The sequence below is a fragment of the Labeo rohita genome, chromosome 9 (genome assembly GCF_022985175.1).
Source record: "Labeo rohita strain BAU-BD-2019 chromosome 9, IGBB_LRoh.1.0, whole genome shotgun sequence".
NCBI classification, from domain to species: Eukaryota; Metazoa; Chordata; class Actinopteri; order Cypriniformes; family Cyprinidae; genus Labeo; species Labeo rohita.
In genome coordinates, this window is record NC_066877.1 from 40,778,556 (window position 1) to 40,799,487 (window position 20,932).

The following is a 20,932-nucleotide window of genomic DNA, read 5'->3' on the forward strand; positions in this document are numbered from 1 at the left end:
GAATAATGATAATGAATAATCTTTTACCGAGAGAGCTGTTGTTAAAAATGACTGAACAGGACTGATTTATGCAACTGTTACTTAAAGTAAACATGGGAACTACTACCACCATCACGCTTCAGCTTTTTGTGCGCTCACCACATTTGTGTGCGTCTGCATTGTGTGTGTTTAAATATATATATTTTTAATTATGTGTATTCATTGTTTTTAGAAAAGGAAACTGATGACATTTGAAGTTAAAGTTATAAATTCATATGTGACCCTGGACCACAAAACCAGTCTTAAGCCGCTGGGGTTTATTTGTAGCAATAGCCAAAAATACATTGTATGGGCCAAAATTATTGAGTTTTATTTTAGGGCAAAAATCATTAGGAAATTAAGTAAAGATATTTTGTAAAATTCCTGCTGTAAATGTATGACAACTTAATTTTTGATTAGTAATATACATTGTTAAGAACATTATTTGAAGAACTTTAAAGGTGATTTTCTCAATATTTTGATTTTTTTGCACCCTCAGATTCCTGATTTTTTGTCCTGTCCTAACAAACCATACATCAATGAAAAGTTCATTTATGATGTATAAATCTGGTTTTGTGATCCAGGGTCACATATGTGTGTGTGTGTGTGTGTGTGTGTGTATATATATATATATATAGATAGATAGATAGATAGATATACACATATACATATATATCATAGAGGTCTGTAAGGGAACTAAGAGTGTGTCATCAGTTTCCTCTTTTTTTTCCCAAATGTACAAACGCAGGCATTTGTTTTAGAACATCATGATTGCGTCAGACGGATCACGCAAAGCACACAAACACATGAATAGATACACTTTGTGCTCAAACAGCCCATGATTTAAGTGTCTAGTGTACTATTAAGAAATCTAGCTTACTCTGTGATCAAATACACCATGTATCAGCTGTTAAACAGCCTGTATGTTTGGTTGCACACAATTTGTCATGTGTCCTAACATCATATGTTTATGCTGTTGCAGATTGTCTGCATCCTCTCCAGCAAACTCACGGCAGTCAGTGTTAAGTTCTTAGTGTTTCTCTGCACGTGCTGTGCAGAGAAAGCTGGACCGCTGCTCTGATGGGGAAATGTGGAGTTTCCACGTATTGATGAGGAAGCGTGGTGTGAATGGGATCAGGGATTCCCCCGTAACCTGTCCATAAGAGACACAGAAACACAGAGAACTGCTGAATGCTGCTCATGTCCTTTGGTCTCTACTTCTGTGAGCAAAGCTCTTCACATCATCATCATCATCATCATCATCATCATGATCATCAACAGGCAGGTGAGAGGCAGAGCATTGAAATTCCATGGCCAGTGTTCACATTCTACTACATAATGAATACATGTGGATGGATACTTTATTAATAACATATTTTTATAACACTTAATAATGCAGAGATCTGTCGAGTTCAGAGACACTTTTCTCAGTTGTCAGGCTATTTAGGACAGCAGAAATGCTTCAGATTCTGTAGATGTTAAGTTGTGTTGATGGTCATGTTGTGTGTTCTGATGTCTGCTTTTTCCTTCTAGTGTCTCTTTGATTTCAGCACATATATTGTCATGTTTTCTGTGAGATTATTCCTGACCTCTGCACTGCCTCTAAAGGGTAAGGATGAGTTAATGCAATACTACAGAATATTATACCATATCCATACACAGAGTCCATGCACAGTGTGTAACTTTCCACGCATCCTCTCAGTGTTCTAGTAAAAACCCATGTGTAATAATGATACGAGATCTCACTGCTTGAAACGTCTTAAAACTCGGATTATTTTAAAAAATACTATTAAAAAATAAAGATGTAATTGCATTGTGTTGCTGTTGTAGTGTCTTAGCTGATCAAATGTGACCTGCATTGTCTGATTTACATTGCGCAGCAGAAAATTCTATTTTTAGTCATTGCAAAACACTTTGCTCATATTTTCGTGTTTTCCGTAAAAAACAGAAACAGCTTATTTCAGCTTTTCAATCTAGTTTTTACAAAATGTAAAACTGTACAATCAACAAAAATTCAATCTAGTCATTGTGCTGCCTTTTCAGTCCCTATAAGTGAATAGCTTTCTAATGTATAGTTTAACAAAATAACAGCCCTATGTGTAATATTAACTCATTCAAACACAATCGACTTGAGAGATTAAGAACGGACAGACTCAGCAAATTGTTTGTAAAATTAGAATAACACTTTTGTCAGTCACAATGTCCATTTGCATTAAATTCATTTGTGTGATTACGATTTATTAGGTTTTGATATTGTTCTGTGTAGTATTCTAGATGTCTTGTAACTTTCTGTAGAGCTGATTTGAAACCTATAAAAAGCTCTATACAAATCAATTTAGTTTAGAGTTTTATTCTTGTAGACTATTTTTAAGGTTATGACTGTCTTCATGTCTTTATCACACCTTTTAATGTTAAAATATAAGCATTATGAATTTCTCAGACACACTGTAGCATCTGTAATTCAGCTACAAGACTTTGTGTTTTGCATTGTTTGCTATTGAATGAACTGACTACTGAAAGTACTATCAAACTAACTGAAGCAAGATCACACTTTTGCGTTCGGCTGATTAACACCAGACTGTGATCAGTTCAGATCTTTCTACTAAGGGTTTCAAGAAATGTACACCTTACTTAAGAAATAGTACTAAAGTAAACAGAAAGACAGTAAATTGATAGTGTAAGTTACAATAGAATCATAATAACAAAAACATCACTAAAATACATACATTACTAAAATACTGTTACCAAAAAATTTGACATTCTTTTAAGCTATATGATAGCACAAATATTCATGCTTAGAATGGACCAGTGAGGTTGCACAGCATTTCTCCACCTATGTGAGCAATCAATGTTTTTGGGATAGCAAATGAATAATTCATTACATTTACATAGCAATTTCTTCACTCGTTTTACGGTCTCAACCAAACAACAGTGCTTTTTGACAGTAGACTGTCCCCATCACTTTACCGGGGCATTAGGACCGTCACAGAGTACAGGATGAGCGCCCCCTGCTGGCCTCACTGACACCTCTACCAGCAGAAACCTAGCTTTCCCAGCAGGCCTTCCATCCAGAAACTGAGCAGGATCAACACTCTTTAGCTTTAGTGGGAACCAGACAAGAGCTGAATATTAGCACTACTGTTCAACTGAATAAGGCTCTTCTGTGGAATTGATTTCCTGGAGTGCAACCTTTGAAAGTGACTCAAGTGGAATCGAACTGAACATTCTTTTTAGTCGTCTACAAAAACTGACTTGTGTTGCAGCCTTGGAATTAAACCACACTGTACTGGCTTCATCTGGCCAGAGGAGAACTGGCCCCCTGACTGAGTCTGGTTTCTCCCAAGGTTTTTTTCTCCAGTTCTGTCACCTTGCCGCCTCTGGCTTGTTTAGTTGGGTTTAGCTGACTTGACGTGACTTTAGAAGAATCAACTCTACTCACAGCCATCACAGCAAGAACCACCAGCTGATTGCAAAGAAAACACAGACTACTACAGAACTATTTCCCCTGGGAAACAGCTTTGATATGTTTTTGAATGAGTTGTGTCAAAATGAGTCACGAGTTTGAGTGTTGGCTGATTCAAGAGCAGATGGAGTGGGATGTGCCCCATGTTGTCATGGATTGACCATTTGGGCCAGGGCGTCTCCCTTCGGTCTGAGACTACAGGATAGGCTTCAGCATCCCTGCGACCTTACAGAAGACAAGGGGCTCGGAGAATGGATGAACAGATGCAAGGATTAACTACTACAGTACATCCTACCAAAACACCACTGCTGTATCTGACAGGAAATCAATCCTGTCGTTTTCCACTTTATTCCCGATGGTACTTATTCCGAAAAGTATCGAATGTGTGATGTGATTTCAGAAAAAATCAGGTCAAAGTTCATTTCGGGAGTTTGAAATGGCTCCATTGGCCTTCTTTGATGTGGAAATCTACTTTCATTCATTCCTGTTCAGTCCGTCGAGGTCAGATGTCTTTGAGTACAAACTGGAGAACTGTTTTAAAGTAGAAACTGAAGTTGTAATCCTAATCGAAAGGGATGCTGACATGGATTTTCATGAGTAATACTACAAAGCTGCTTGCTTTGAAGCAATCTGTTGTATAAAGTGCTGTGTAAATGAATGTCTTAATGTGATGTGAATTGACTGCAGTGCAGTTTCTCAGTGTGTCATTTTCGTTGTGTTGTTACTGAGAGGAAAGCGTGAAGCACACATACATCTGAATAGCCTAATACAGAATGTCCTGAATCAGTGAACTGATTTTGATAGTGTGCTACCCTATTGATTTATTAATACGCTCTTGTGGTTGTTGGTTCAGACAGTTGTGTGGTTGTGAGTCCAGAGATCCCGGATTATCGAGTTCAAGGCGAAGCGGTTATCATCAGATTCCCTTTTCTTGAAGATGCAATTAATTACAGGAGATTGCGAGTGGACAACAATTCGACCTTCCACATCCGTCACACCAACCTGAGGAACGAGAGCCGTGTGAGGAGCGGCCGTGATCAGGTGATGCCGACCAAGCGCAGGATCCTGCTCCTCCCGTCTCACCCGTCAGACTCTGGAACCTACGCCTACATCTTCAGGTCAGTCCTGGCCTGAATTCTCCTTCAGTTCCTGTTTGCTATCACAGTTCAAATTCAGTAACCAATTCTAACATTATCTTTACTTACAAACATATTTTACAACCCTAGTAATAATGTAATACAGGGGTGCCCAACCCTGTTCCTGGAGATTGACCTTCCTGCAGATTAGAGTTCCAACCCTGATCAAACACACCTGTCTGTAATTATTAAGTGCTCATTCAGATCCTAATTAGCTGGTTCTGGTGTGTTTGATCAGAGTTGGAGCTGGATTCTGCAGGAAGGTAGATCTCCAGGAGCAGGGTTGAGCACCCCTGAAGTAATAGATTTAAAATGCATTTATTTTATACTAAGTATAGTTCTGTTAACACAATTACTGACATATCACTTAAGACTTACTGATATAAAAATTGTAGTTAAACTTTATTTGGAGTACTACTTGTGCACAATGCACATTTCTTAATATTAAGCCTAAGATAGGTTTTAACATCACTATTGATAAAGATCGTATGATCTTTAAATATTATCTTTTTCATTGTCTTTAAATGCAAAATATTTGAAGTGTACCTAAAGTATACTTGCAATAATTCCAATTTAGCACAATCAAATATACTTAAGTGGGTCATTCCTGGGATTCGGTGCCTTTTGTGTCCCCAGTAAAGATCATGATATTGCCTTAAAATTTTCAACAACATATATTTTAAAGTTGTCTTTGACATTAATAACACTTTTGACCTTTAAGCATATTTTTTAAACATTTCACAGCATTTTAAACCACCAACTATTATCATTTTTCCAATGTCCCCAAGCCTGTGTCTACCTTTCTTTTCCACATTGTTTGGAATATCAGTAATAGTTTTCTCTAATGTATATGATATAGTTTTAAGTATTAAATTAATTTAAAATGTCCCTCAAAATACTGTACACCCTGTTATATTCGACTACTGGCCCTTTAAATGAAAGTTGGAAAAAGGAAATTACATAATATAGAATGGCTGACATCCTTTCATTAGAGGGAAAGCAACTGGGGAAGGTGAGAGAGAGCCTCTGTTTTGTTTATTGTCTGTTTTTACTCATTTTATCCTTCCAATTTGATTTGGTCCACTTTTTTTTTTTATTTGACAGATCATCTGTGTTAGCATTTCTTTGCTTAGACTTACTGTAATGGTTGATTTTAGGTCAAAATGTCCACTCTGTTAGTGTCCACCCTGTTAAGTCAAAACCGAATGGACACATTACACAAAAAAATGTTTAAAAAACTTTGTTATGATGCCCAAAAGGCACCAAATACTGGAAATGACCCCTTCCCCTTGACAGGGTGGACATGAAAAAATGTTGATATTTGCTGTTTTAAAATGCTGTAAAATGTTTAGAATTGTTTTTTTGTTTTTGTTTTTTTAAAAAAGCTTTAATATGCTCAAAAGTTCATTCATGTCAAAGACAACGCAATATCATCATGATATTTACTGGGGACACAAAAGGCACCAAATCCCAGGAATGACCCAAGTATATCTTTAGTTGGTCTTCAGGACTACTTCCACACAATTAAAGTGTGTTTTCTACAAAACTAGTTGTTCCAATTTAATAGACTTTAAATATACCAGTTTAGCATACTAAAAGTACAACTGCAGGTTATTTTTATTAAGTAGTATACTTAACATGAAATGTATTTTAAATATATTTCAGTACATATATTTTTCACTAGGGGATTGTTTTAATGTGGCAGAAAAAAGTTAAATGAAGGTCTAAATGATTTTTTTCTACCTTTTGCTTCCGGGGTGAAATATGAACCCAGTGTGTACTTGACACCATTCTTGCACATAATCATGGTTAATTTTAATACAAGTTATCTATATCATAAATGTTTTTATGTTATTAATGCTGATTATAAGCAATGAGAACAAATGCGACGTATTTACTATAGTAATAAACAGGGCTATTCAGGTCTTTTCCTGGATTGAATGTAGTTTAGTTAATGTGCCAAAGATGGCACCAATAGACAAGTTTATTCCTCTTGCAAACTAGCGAGGAAGTGCCCATGTGTTACAGCAACTAGATCCCATCTGAAAGAGTTTTCAAGAGTCAGTGAGAACATGGTGTCACACCACAAAGCATCTCTTAAACCAGAAAACACTGACGTGTGTCAACGACTACAGAAGTGCCAAGATGCAACATGCAATATGTTGGAATAAGTCCCGCCTTCTAAATATGTGAGCCAGCGGCTAATTAATAAAGTCATCATGTCATCATGTTTTCAAGATGCAATCTATGGGCCAGCCTGAAATATTAGCTTTTTTTAACACTTCGGAGTGTAAAAACAACATTTTTGAGACAATTCATATCAGATTTTATAGCTTTTTGGAAATATATTATTGTCATGATCTAGGGCTTATGCTTTTAATAAATAGTAAATAACAAATTGAATGTATACCATCTACAGACCTGCTCTACTTTCTCACAACACTGTTAACATGCTTATGAATCAAAGGTTTGCAACTTTAAGTAAATGGTTTGAAAAAAAGTCCAATAAAGGCACCAACTAAAATGTGTGTTAGAAACGATGAAGCTCCCAGAACGTATGATGTTGGTCTAACTGGAGTTAGTTATGCATTTTTCACTCAGGACCGACACATTCTGCTTCACTGGGAGTATTACGGTAATGATCTATGAGGCAGAGGAGCCGAACATGACTGTAATGCCCTACAGCGCACGTGCAGGAGAAGATACAGAGATCGTTTGTCCCCATTTGAAACACTTCAAAAGGTCAGAAAATCCAAAGTGGTACAAGGTAGGTCACTGCACATTGTGTAAAACATGTAAATCAATATTTGAATTGAAAGTACAAAATGATTGAAAAATGTATTCATTTCCAGGATTTTCAGAGCACAGCTCTCCCTATTGGCACAGGACAGTATTCAATCAATAAAGGCATAATTCTGGCCATCAAAAACATCTCTGTCAAAGATGAGGGCTTCTACACTTGTAGGCTAAGTGTGATTTTCAACAATACCCAGTATAACGTGAGCAGGACCTGGAGAGTTCAAGTGTCAGGTAAATACCCCATGTTCTGCTTCCTGTGTCATGCTTCTCTTTTTTTCTAAACCTGTCAGATAGTTGAGAAAATGATGACTCCACCTAACTTCTTTTTTTCAGTCCCAGTATCAGATGGTCCTGCACCGGAAGCTGTCACCTGTAACAGTCTCAGTGCTTTCACATGCAAGTATCAGAGATGCTTTTTAAAAAACGATATCAGAATTAACCATCATATTGGTCAAAAAAAAAACTGATTAAAATAACAATTTGAATTGTACTCCCTGGTAATTGAACAATGTTTTCTCACAGCATCAAGTCATTCATTCCCTTACATTGTCTTTCCTGCCAACGGATCCTTCACTGAAAGTCATGTAGGTGAGTGTACACTGCTAACAATACTGATTTACAGGGGTTTATTGTCAGATAAAGATAGATAGACATTGTATGACAGTATTCCACAACAAAAACGTGCTATGCTTAATATGAAATGGAGCTTAGCCAGTTTCATTTGGACTGGACAGTGAAAACACTTAAGTAATTAACAAGTTCACATCTTAATGTAATCCTTGAGTAAAATGACAGTAAACAGATCCCCCAGCATGAGAGAAGACTTGAGCTTTAATTTCCCAGACTTTATAATATTAATAATAATAACAACAAGTAGTCATAAAGCAAACATGCATTTTGATTGCTCACATTTCAATTTAAGTGACTTAGAATTGCATTCAAGTACTCTCCATGATGGGCTTTTCATCTTTTCTCTCACCTTTGTGGACTTAATTGGTCATTTAAAAATAAGTTTTTTTAAGTACTGAATCATAATTAGTTTGTTTCCTACTGTTATGTAGTGATTATCAGACTCACAAACCTTCAGTAGTGCTGTTAACTTGCAGGCTCACATTTGGTGATCCAGTGCATGGTGTCTATTGGAAACCAACCCGCTCAGTCCACAGATGTGACATGGCTGGTTAATGACCAGCCAGTTGAAAACTCTAGCCTGGGCGGACGTGCATATCAGAAGGATAAGAGGTAACCTTAATGCTATACTATAAAAAAGGGCAAAGGCGAGGGCCAGAGTGAACGGTCTAGGCACTCTGTTGAGAGTGCAGCGATGGAGAGGCAGAAGTGAGTCCATGGGCAGGCAAAGCTCGTTGCACCAGCTATGCATGAGATAAAACTAAAGAATGATTTACACTTTCGTGCTACATCCTCTACACAGCAGTCTCTGTGGCTAAGTGGGTGGCTTCCTCTTAAGAGGGTTAATTATTCGAGACCTTGGGTGGGCACCAAGAATATTACTGAAAATTGCTGCAAGACTTCATGAGGCTCATGTCTGTAACAGTAGATTAGGGAATGCAATATAAATACAATACTGGAATACAATTAGGGAAACAAAAAAAAAGACTTCTTTCATCCAGTACTCACCACTAACTCACACAGAGATTGTGTTCTCAGTATCACAGGCAACCATCTTGAGGTGCAGCTGGTTATCTTTGAGATTCTGGAAGAGGACAATGGAACAGAACTGAAGTGCATATGTCAAAACAAAGACCAGAAACAGGAAGTTGTGACTCAAATCAAACTGAAAGGTGGGTACCTGTTGATCAGAGGGGCTACTGTATGCTTCTTTTCTTGAGGTGCTCATTGGAAATCATTTAAACTCACATCAGTAGCCAAATAAAAGCTGTTTTAGGGGGTGTTTACATGTCACCGTTTTTCAACAAAACACAGAAAACTTTTATGCGTTTTGGCAACAGTGTTTTGGTTGCCTGCAAATGCAACCTTCTGAAAAAGGGTTTTAAAGTGCAAGTTTTTTTAAATCTTAAAGTTGTTGTCTCAGTGTATCATTCTGCAACTACAGAATGAAAACGCAGATTTATGAAAATAGTGATGTCATGCTATGATGTCAGTCTTTAAGAATGAATATATGCACTAGTGATCAGATGTTGTTATCTGTGTATGAAACCTTTCAAAAACACAACAGAAAAACGAATCCGTATTTAGTACCATTGCTTACTCTACATGAGCAAGCCACCTCATTCTGCTTGATTCACATAAACAGTCAAATATCACTCACTTTAAGATGTTTGCTGCATTTGCAACATTATGTCGTAATTACCGTTATCCGAGATAACAACATGTGATATTCTACTTGGAGCTGTTCCACGTCGTTGGAGGTAGCACTTAAGTGAATCCAGTGGCGGTCAGATGATATAGGTGATTGCGAGTTTGGCAATCACATGAACATTTTGACATTGACAGAGTTGCCATAGAAACATATAACTCAGAGTGTGAGGATTTGGAACAGTTACATGATCGCGCCCATCGTCAGATTATTAAGAATTTATTGGGGTACAGAACATACACATTAAGAACATAAGGAGGCATGCAAAATGTGCTGGGGTACCCCTGTTGAAAAAGACAGCATATGCTGGTAGGTAGGTTTTATCGCTGGGATGCTGGTCCTTGACCAGCAACATGACCAGCTAAGGACCAGCTTAAACCAGAATAAAACCTACCTACCAGCATATGTTGTTTTTTTCAACAGGGACTCTAGGAACAGGGTTGGGAAACACTGATCTAGCTGACTGCCCTGTCTGTCAGCACAACATAAACACTTCATTCGCACTGAGTGCAGCTAGGATAGGCTTTTATTTTCGCAGTTCCGTTAGGTGGCACTTGTAGTGCAAAAAATGCATGTTTTTAAACAACCTTAGCAAATGTCACTCCTCCCCAACTCAGACATCACAAACACTGCTCTTATGGATCTATAAAAGTAAAGGCATGTCTTAACAATCAAAAGTAAACTAGTTTACTTATAAAAGGTCCAACATTTTAGAAGTACTTTTAACTTGAATTTCAGCTTACCTGTCGAGAAGATGCAAGTTCATTAAATCAATTAAAACTCAAACATTCCATCAAATTCCTCCATCTTGGTAAAACACTGACAATGTTTACCCTTGTTTTATCCCATTGTCTGTCTTTGTAAATTTGGGCAGGTCTTCCTTATTTTTGGGCTTACTCTTCTGTAATGAATTCTGCCTGCTACAGTAGCCATGCCCCAAACTCCCTCTATGCAAATACATAGGTTGACAGACAGGGAGGACATCCCATCATACAATAGCATTCAGACCATCACACTGGGCCTCATTCATGGAAATATACAGTATATATTTACAACGGAGCAATTTACGTGTAAAACAGACCTTCCCGAAAACTCTCCTTAGCATTCACAAGCGCTTTGTAAATGTCCTATTTGACAGTTAAACGTGTATGTTAATGAATTCCAATCGTTTGTGAATATGGCGCTCATGTACGCTCATTCACAATTAGCATAATCCCTGCCTATTAATTACAGCTGTGCAAATTGTGTGTCCAGGAAGACGGTGGAATATTCTGGTTTACTTTCTTAGGTTTGGCTCCAGTATATTGCATAAATGCAAAAAAGACTAATAGGCCATATGCCTAAAAATATTCAAAAACGTGTGTCCACCAAAGAGTTTTTAGCCAGCTAAAAAAATGTCAGGCACTCTTCTTAAAACAACCAGCTGGTGGCGCTTGAAAACGCTTTGGTGGTACAACGTTTTTCCAGCTGAGACGCTTCAGTTGCTATGATTTGGAATATCCACGGCGGCAATATAGTATTTCATTTTTAAGAATTTTAGTAAATATAAAAAAGCAGTAACCGGTAATATTGATTTCTCCATTGTTATAGGCAGTCATTGTGCAAGTAGGATGGTTGGGCGGTATTTGTCCCGCCCCTCCTCTATTTATGGCTGGTTAAATAGTGACAGTGACCAGCGCAGTGTTTTACACTTATCAACTCAGCTATAAAAAAAGAGGGCAAAGCCAAATGAACTTATAATTATTATGCAGTGCATTCAAATTCAGGGTCGTCAGTTTGGCAAAAAGAACACAGAACTTTTTACGCACCATTTACACGTGGTCAGGAGCAGGTGCACATTTCTCTCGTACCAACTAACATTTTGAAAATACAAAAATTTTCATGAATTTGAAATTTTACATCAGAACGGCTTATGAATGATTTACACAATCATTTATTCAACTCACGTTTCATGAACGAGGCCCAATGACTGGATGAACATTTTTATGGTCCTAAGCCTATTTAGGCCATTTTATTTATTGATTGCTATCAGAATGTGAAGAGAGTTCTTACCAGTTTAACAAAAATGTTTCCTAAAAAATGCCTACCATATCTTTCACAGTGTAATGTTTTGAACACTAAAAGTGAACTAGAAAAATTAGAGAACCTGTAAATGGTAAATCTGATATTTCACAATGTCTATTTCGGTATGTTTAAATGTGTCTGCTTTGATTTCTTTCTCTTCCTCTCTCTAGACTCAGAATCTTTGTGGTTGGTGGTAGCTGCTGCATCCTCCTGTTTCATAGTATTGGTGTGTGTTTTTGCATATCATTTATCCCAGAGGCCACAGAAACGACGGGACTACGTTCTGGCTCGACAGAGCAGCTCCATTTGAAGATGGCTTCCACGTCACATCTTCAACAGTGCAACCGTCTTCATCATGTTTTAGTTACTTTGATCTTTTGTGTTGAATTGTTTTTTTTGCTAGATCTTGGCGGCTCACAGTTGAGTCCCTCTCTAACTGTTTTCTGGTGTTTCTTGCAGACATTACTCCCACATACGTGCTCCTGTGTTTTTAGTTGTTTTGTATGCATAATGGCAAGTTTAGTTTCTTGTTTCTTTGTGTTTTGCTTTAAAATAAAGCTGCACTTTGATCCATACAACTTCTGCTTCTTGAGCTATTATTACAACACCTGACAGATTTGTCATCTTTTTTTGTGAAAACACATTAATAGGATATAACAAAATTTCATCAGACGTTAGCAGACAACAAGTCTGATTTAGCCATTATTATTTTATATCAACTTCTCCATTATTTCAGACATATAACACATACTGTTACTTCTGCCCAGTTTAAGCCGTTCAAGTCAGGTTTATTTGTATGGTGTTTTTCACAATAAATATTGTTTCAAAGTGTTTTGTATGCCACAGTGTCAGCGTATTCCTTGAAATGCACACTCTTGGTTTATAAAACTTCAAAATAGCTTCGAACATAGCAGAAATTTTAAGTAACCCCCAACCCTGATTATGGAAATAACGCTAATATAGTTTGTAATGGAAAATGCCAAGTGATATGAAATTTAATGTGCACAGGAATACAGTCAGGGTTTAGAAACATTTCAACATAAACCGCAACAAATATTGATTTTTTTTCCTCAACACCATAGAAAACTGGAACATTGAATACTTTAGTTGAAGTTAAAGAAGTCCACTTCCAGAACAAAAATGTACAGATAATGTACTCACCCCCTTGTCACCCAAGATGTTCATGTCTTTCTTTCTTCAGGTGATAAGAAATTATTCGGGAAAACATTCCCTAATTTTCTTGATATGATGGACTTCAGTGGTGCCCCCAAGTTTGAACTAAACGATCCCAGCTGAGGAAGAAGGGTCTTATCTAGCGAAACAATCGGTCCTTTTTTAAACAAACTGACAATTTATTTAATTTTTATCTTTAACAGTTTCACTCAAATCATTTGGATCATGATTATTATGCAAATGCAAACGTCCCATGGTTGAATTTGAATATTGCACTGCAGTGCTTGAGATTGCAGAGCTCACAAACACACATACGCTCAGGATGCATTATCATGGAGATATGTGTGTATGTGTACTGTATGTATTTAAAATCCTTCACCTGTAACGGGATACCAGACTCAGAGACTCAGAGATTGCGGTAAACCAGGTATTTTATTAATGAGAGTGCAACAGAAGTCAATAAATGGTAATGATGATAGTAATGATAATATTGAGACTTCGGTGGAAGATATCAGAGGAATAACAATGTCTTTTTTATGCCAGATTTCTTAAAGGAATAGCATGGTAAGACCCGAATATCTGAGCACAGTTCAGTTAATGGAGATCGGTGGATTCCAGGAGCTGCTGGAAGATGCTGGAGAACACAAGGAGGGCACAGGTGATTGATGAAGGGAGAGAAGAGCAGTCGTCGCTGGATGTCGCTTATGCTGTAACTTGAACATCAGTTCCAATCAATACGTAGTCCTGTGGGGGGGAAAAACATAACAAATAACCAAATGAAACTATTATCATTATCATGACAAGATGTTACACAGACCCTGTAGGTCTCACTAATATAAATGTAAACTTACCTTCAAAACTTGGATTTGAGTTTTTTGAAGCTGCATCTTGACAGTGGCAGGAAGTGAATAACCCTCCTTTAATTGAGCTGAGAGTGGAGAAAGTGCATGATTAAATAACAATAAAATAAACTGTAAGAATTCATTTTTTTCATTTAAAATAACAATAAAATCCTCTCACCATTAACCTTGGGAATGACGGCAACCTTCAAGACCGTTGTGAAAATATCGTCGAGAGATGTCACCTGTTGATTTAAATTTTATGATGAGATTCTGAACGATCGCTTTCAGATCAGTTTTAAATACTTTCCCTAGTTTCTTCTTACCTGGAATGATCCCACATAGCTTTTTGCTAAGCTCATATGAATTCTGTTTAAGAGAATTATACAGTTTGTATAAACCCTTTAAGACTTCATGAACATAAATTCATATCTAGCTGTATATATATATATATATATATAGGCTGTGTTTGTGGCTCCTAAACTTACTTGTCAAGGGTCACATGTCCTGCCAGTTTGAGCCCACTTACATATATATTAGTACTGACGCTGCCCTCCTGTTTGTTGAAGGGAAAACCATTAAAAAATACAGACAAATAAACAATTGATTCCACATTTAAACTGATTTGTTATTATTCCTCCTTCTGGTGACTCACCAGGTTGAGGACAAAGAGTGGCGACAGTGTGCCGTCTGACTGAATAGCGAAAGCTGTCATCATACCGCTGGCCTGAATAGTCATGTTGTTGGGTTCACATGTAATGAGGGGCTCCTTCACTGTCTCAAACAACAGCTTCATCATCAGACCAGGATAGGTTTTCTCAATCTGAAAAGTATGATCTTAGTTCACGTGTGTTTTTTTATGTTTTGAATTTAATGACTGAACGTGGCTATTTATTTTCATACTTGAGGAATGAATGTTCCAAATGTCTTTGTGTTCAGACGATTCGAAGAATCAGAAGGAATCTGCAAAAAACAAACGTTATATTTTGTGTATATAAGCTGCTGCTCTGAAGATCACTCTTCATCTGATCCCAGATGATGCTTTGAACAGCATTCAGAAGCTGCTGCCAGATCCTGTGCTGTAATCCACTGACAATTAGATTTTTCACACTAAACGTTATAACATAAACAAACATTATAAATACTATAAACACAGAACCTAGACTATTTTACTTCCCCTAACGCCAAAACAAACTGTTTCGCAAGTTTCGCTCATTTATGCATTAATCGCCGCGTGTGACGTGTGACGTGTGACCTGTCACCGATCCGTTGTGTAGTTTGCACACAACAGCAACTAGATGGAAGCCCAGACAGCCGTGCAGTGTGAGACGAGTAGTAATCCAACTTGAAAATCATGCAGTGTGAACCTGGCTTAACAAAGTGATTCTATTTTAACTAGCTGCAAAGAATTTTTCAGATATCTGGGCAAAAAATTACTGGTAACACTTTATTTTAAGGTGTCCATAATAACAGAGCAATTACCTAATTAAGTACTTAGTAGTAGCTGTTGTACTTAAATTAGACCAAATGTACTTACCATGTAAGTAAGTTATGGAACAGCCTGTAATTAAAGTGTGCAATTATGTAGATGTAATAGGCAGCTACTGTTACACATAACGTAACAGACCGAGTCTGTTACACAGCTACTTGTACACTTAAGTACAATCTTGATACACTTATTTTAAGTAGCTTATGCCTGTGTAATATTCTGTCATTTTAATGTAATTAGAAAAAGTTTTACATATATTTAAGCTGTGTACTGGTTGGTTAAATCAAACTAAGGTGCAGCTGGATAAAGTGTACAGTATAGATACACATGAAGTACACTTAAGTACATTCTTTAATGTTTATTTTAAGTCTGTGTACTTACATTTTTAATTACGTTGTATAAAGTGTGTAACACATATGTAACAGTCAGACCTTTGTGGCTAACAGTTAACAGTGGCTGCCTATTACATCTACATAATTACAAACTGTAATTACAGGCTGTTCCATAACTTACTTACATGGTAAGTACATTTTGTTTAATTGAAGTACAATGGCTACTACTAAGTACTTAATTAGGTAAGCACTCTGTATTATGACACCTTAAAATGAAGTGTTACCAAATTACTTTTAGTAGTGTCTTTATGGATATCAATAATTACCTTTTTACTAGTTAAAATACAAATTCATGAAATCGAGAATTCAGTTGTCACTTGTTAAAATGTTAATTCTTGATATCTGTAAAAAGATCGCTTAATTCTGCATTTCTAATATCTCATTACTTTTATCATATTTTTTTATACATTAATACTTTTTATATTAAATATTATAACTCAAGGCAGTAACAATTTAATTTGTGCTCAGTTACTCTTGTTAACGCTTTACTGCTTTTGAATTTTTTAGATCATCAGTCATCAAAGCTTGGTAAACATTGGTCACAGACAGTGAGATTTACTTTAAATTTGATTACTCGCTGAAACTCCTACAAATACTAAACAAAATGTTCTCATCCAATATTTTGAGGAGGTGTAACGGAGGCCAGCGATAGGTGCTGTGCATTTGCAGATCTGAGTGACTGATTTCATCAGCATCTCACCATGTCATCAGTGATGTAGAGGCGGAGGGCGCCAGCTCTGTGGTACACAAAGCTTGCTGAGTTAATGGAGAAGGCAGAAACTCCCATGTACAGCATATTAGTTTCCTGAGATGGCAATGAGAAAGGTTTTGGGGAAAAGGGGGGTTCCTTGTGCTGTCCAATGTTATAGAATTCACCCTAGTGTAAGTGCGAAAACATCTCATCAGATCTAGATATACAATTATGTTTCAGAGAAATATCACACACCATAGAGATTAAGATTACCTTAAAACCCAACTCAATCATAGTATTAGAAATGACAGGAGACTCCACCATGGTGTATTCAATTTCAGCATATTGATCCACTTTGGCTAAAAGTCGAGAGACAACGAGAGAAATGTCATTTTTTGGTGTGTACTCAAAAATTGTATTTAATGATGCTGATTTTCATATTAATTTATCATATCACCATTTAATGATTTCAGGAAGGAGTTCATGTCAGCAAAAGAATCCGTCACTGAACGACAGATCTGAAACAGCAGAAAGACTGTGTGTGAAACGCAGGCATGTCTTACACTGCATCTCAGTGCTCATTTAGTGGGTAGTGTAGAGACATTCCCAAAGCCAAAACTCCTTACCTGTTTCTGTAGAGCTTTGTGTAAAGCCGTATTCATGAAGGAACTGAAGAGACTATACAACCAGCTGTCGTAAATACAGGAAATATTAGTGCATAAAATGACATGTTTGTACTAACGCAGTCATTAGGTGTAAACTAGGTTTCAATTGTTTGTTTGTTTATTGGTTCATTAATAACATGAATTCCTGACATGTTTACTAACTAAATTCAACTATTAGAAAGGTTTAATTCAGCAGATAAACTGATTATCAAACGCTTATCAAACGTCCTTCTAAAGTGTTTTCTAGCTGGCTTCACTCATCTGTACTGGTACAATGTGCTCCACTCTGGACAGAAACATCCACAGACACACAAACAAACTCATATGTATACAATGAATAAACTTTCATGTATAAACTGAAAATCTGCTTTTGTCATTTCTGAAGAACCTAAACAGTGATACTTATAAGAACGTAAATGTGGACTCCTATTGTCACACCCTTGTGGACTGTTTCATTGGTTTTTCCCTTGTATGCCCTTATTTGGTCTTTCCCGTTCCGTTTTCTATTATGACGTCATTGTTTAATCATTCACACCTGTCCTCGTCTCATTAGCCTGGGTATTTAAGTTTGGTTCTGTTCCTCGTTTGTTTCTTAAAGTCATTTAGTGCTATTTTCGTGTGTTTGCGTGTGGATACCCTGCTGTTCCAGTTCCTGTGTATGGATTTGTATTAAAGTGCATGTTCCTGATTTCCTCGTCCCTACTCTTCCATCATCTTGCTATTTTCACTTGAATCCATTTGAAAACAGCTAAGGACTGCACTTCCTCTGAGAACGTCCTCTTTTTAAAAATGCTATGTAATATTTGTGGAGAAGAAAAGTTGCATAGCATTTATAACATAGCTATTTTGTGGAATGGCTCCTTCTGCATTAAAAAATTAATTTAAAAGATCAACTGTATTGAAAAAAAAAAATTGTATTTATTTGAATTGTGAACGTGACAGGGCCAGCTTCGCTAACAGCTTGTGCCAGTGCAAACTTTTTTTGTGTGTTAAACTACTGTCAGAAGATGCACAGTGAAAAAATAGCACTGGAAAGGTGTGAGCAATGACTTTTTTGCAGCTGAACGTATTGCATATGCATTTGTAAGAGTGTCTCTTTCAGCATTCATGTGAGGAGTGTATTAGAATGAATCACCCAAGATTTAAAATGTTTGTGCTAGTCAGTTTACTGGTGTTTGGCCAATTATTTAACACTAGAACCACCAGGGGTCGCAGTATACCTAAAACCGCCAGCGGGTAAATTTTACCCACACACATGACTACTGTCACTGTCACTAGAGTCGTGAAATGATTATGTCTAATCATCCACCATATTTTTGTCCTGTTGTTTTAGGTTTAAGGCTCTTTTTTTTTAATACAGGCTACACTAATCACTTTTTATAATGGTAAATATAAGCTTAACAAGCCTGCACTGACAACAAGTATTAGATGGAAGCAAATACATATTTGGGTGGTGTGATATTATAATACAATGTCATTAATCAATTACTAAAATAGCCTATAGACAATAACGAGCAATATAATTCACCACACTGCATAGGATGATGTAATGACAAATTCAAGCGCACAGCTTCACCTAATTAATTATTGATTTGTTTAGCTATATTATTTATAATTTGAATAAGAGAACATCAATAAACTTAAAGGGGTCATCAGATGCCAAGTCTTTAGGGTCTTAATGAAAAGTCTATAATATACTTTGGTTAAAAATTCTCAGTGGTAGTGTAAAACAACACCCTTTTTACCTTGCCAAAATCAGCTCTGCAAAAATCATCCTGTTCTGGTCGAGATTTCTTTAAATATTAATGAGCTCTGCTCACTCGCCCCTCTCTTCTCTCTGTGGAGAGACGCGCCTGTTTACTTTAGCCGCTAAACTTGCTAACTAGCACATTATTAGGAAGGGCGATCGCAAAGATTCATAAAAAAAACCCTTATACTCACTTCTGCTGTAAGTGAAGCTGGATCGTGAATGATTGGTGCGAACATAGACGGATATCTGTAGATCGGGAGGTGCATTCCATTCACAAACAAACCTAATCTACTGCATCTTCAGCGGCTCAGATGTCTGGAGTAAATGACGATCACTACATTCATTATTACATCCAGTAACACAACACCTCAATCGCTTAATTCTTGTCTAACTTACATCCCTGCTCTGGCATCAAAACATGGAGGTCGGACTGTTACAGCTGATCTGAGGTAAGACGCTCATGTCAATCAACTATGGTGGGAGTGTCCTCTGTGGGTCTGACGCCACACCGACAGGCATCTGAGAATGGCTTGATTTGAAAAAGGGGATATTATTTTAACAGATTAATTAAAATCCACTGCATGGATTTTTACAGGGTAGGGATTACAGGGTAGATTTGTACATACACTGCCAACACAGATTAATGTTCAAACAGCATGTAAAAGTAAACTTCCGATGACCCCTTTAAGATAATCAAAAAACGGTTTTATTCATACATCATAGATCTTTTTTTTTCGGGAAATGGGGCAGACTAGAATAAATAGCAACACAGTAGCAAACAATAAACAATAGAAATGGCTAAACAAACATTAAATAATTAATCCAAAATTTGAACAATATGAGTAACGTTAAAACATCTAAATATGATATCTGGATCACTGTCAGATGAGCCGTCAGATGCTGAGCCGACCCCAGAAACATCACTCATCTCCCCAGACCCCACCATCACACTCTTCATCGCTCAAGGCATTTAGTGCTTTTAATACCTATTCAGAATCTATAACTCACCTTATTTCACTTATTTTGGCTTTATTTATGAAAGTTAACCACTAATTCACTGAGTGTACAACGTAAAAACATAAGCGGCAAGAAAATGACAGCGCGGAAATATAGGCATTATACAGTGGGTAAATTTGACCCACTGGGGCTTAAAAATGCCCATTTTTTTAAATCTGGTTTTACCTAAACAATTTTTAACAACAGGAGATTGTAAATTGCAATTTTAGTAAAAGTCAATGGCTGGAAGACTTGAATGTTTTAGTGAAAAACTGTTATGTACATTTGAAAAACAGTCCTGGGTAAGATTTTACTTCTTTATTTCAGATGAATCCAACAACACCGGTTATGAATTAGAAGTACAAAATAAGGAACTGTAAGGAAAATGTGTGAGGATTTTGATACAAGCCAAAAGGAGTCTGGTTTTCCTTTGCTAAGGACACTTTGCTTTCTTTGCTCCTGTGAACAAACGTTGGTTTTGCATGTGCAACGCCAACGTCCTATATCATCCGCCCAGAACGGCTTCGATGTTCAACAGTTAGTGGAAGTTTGTGAAATGTGATTATTACGTTTTAAATATGGATATTTTTCTTACAAAAACACATTGATGCGCTACAAGAGACCTATATTCACTCCCCCGTGAGGCACTTTTTCTTATGGATTTCTTTGGACTCTTGAAGAGAAACATCTTGGTTATGTATGTAACCCTCATTCCCTAAAGGAGGAGATGTTACTTTGAGGGAATGGAGACGTTACGTTGCAGATGTCAATGTCCCCCGAAGAACAGTTCCTGTTATCCCTGGGTGACCTGTCTCAAGGACGCTTCACGGTCTTCAGAGGAGACCTAACAGTGCCCCAAGAGGCGGGCTGTGTTTTTTTCTGGGGCAGGGCAAGTGTTGAAGCCGCAGAGGGGCGCCCTCAATGACGGGCAGACAAAGACGTGGCTTGGTTTTTGGTGAATCACGTTGGGGCAAGATGGCCTCCATCTGTTTCTGAACTGCTGGGCAAACTCAAAGAGGCTGGCCTGTGAGACGGGGGCGTCGGGAAAGCCAACATTGTCAGCGTCACGCATCTCAGCCAGGATAGCCAGTGATGGCGCTTCTGGACCACCATGGTGGC

The 20,932-nt window shown here is 37.3% G+C and overlaps 2 protein-coding genes across 5 annotated transcripts in view; one reads left to right on the forward strand and one right to left on the reverse strand.

The window, feature by feature from the left end:
- Positions 1-982: 982 nt before the first annotated feature.
- Positions 983-12,595, forward strand: LOC127170459 (interleukin-1 receptor type 2). The gene is made up of 10 exons (XM_051118417.1): positions 983-1,303; positions 1,552-1,627; positions 4,335-4,599; positions 7,219-7,384; positions 7,470-7,647; positions 7,750-7,812; positions 7,939-8,004; positions 8,523-8,658; positions 9,085-9,218; positions 11,989-12,595. The coding sequence occupies exons 1-10, from the start codon at positions 1,286-1,288 to the stop codon at positions 12,126-12,128; spliced, it is 1,242 nt and encodes a 413-aa protein (XP_050974374.1). The 5' UTR covers positions 983-1,285; the 3' UTR covers positions 12,129-12,595.
- Positions 12,596-13,413: 818 nt separating this feature from the next.
- The window catches only part of LOC127171472 (bactericidal permeability-increasing protein), a 33,074-nt gene continuing 25,555 nt past the window's right edge, over positions 13,414-20,932 (reverse strand). For all 4 annotated transcript variants that reach the window (XM_051120158.1, XM_051120159.1, XM_051120161.1 and 1 more), the window contains 11 exons: positions 17,029-17,092; positions 16,860-16,920; positions 16,676-16,761; positions 16,412-16,588; positions 14,734-14,793; positions 14,486-14,653; positions 14,319-14,386; positions 14,157-14,199; positions 14,012-14,075; positions 13,843-13,919; positions 13,414-13,735 (listed from right to left, as the gene is read on the reverse strand). In XM_051120158.1, coding sequence (XP_050976115.1) covers positions 13,694-13,735; positions 13,843-13,919; positions 14,012-14,075; positions 14,157-14,199; positions 14,319-14,386; positions 14,486-14,653; positions 14,734-14,793; positions 16,412-16,588; positions 16,676-16,761; positions 16,860-16,920; positions 17,029-17,092 — 910 coding nt within the window. In that variant the 3' untranslated portion in view covers positions 13,414-13,693. The remainder of the gene's footprint in view (positions 13,736-13,842; positions 13,920-14,011; positions 14,076-14,156; positions 14,200-14,318; positions 14,387-14,485; positions 14,654-14,733; positions 14,794-16,411; positions 16,589-16,675; positions 16,762-16,859; positions 16,921-17,028; positions 17,093-20,932) is intronic.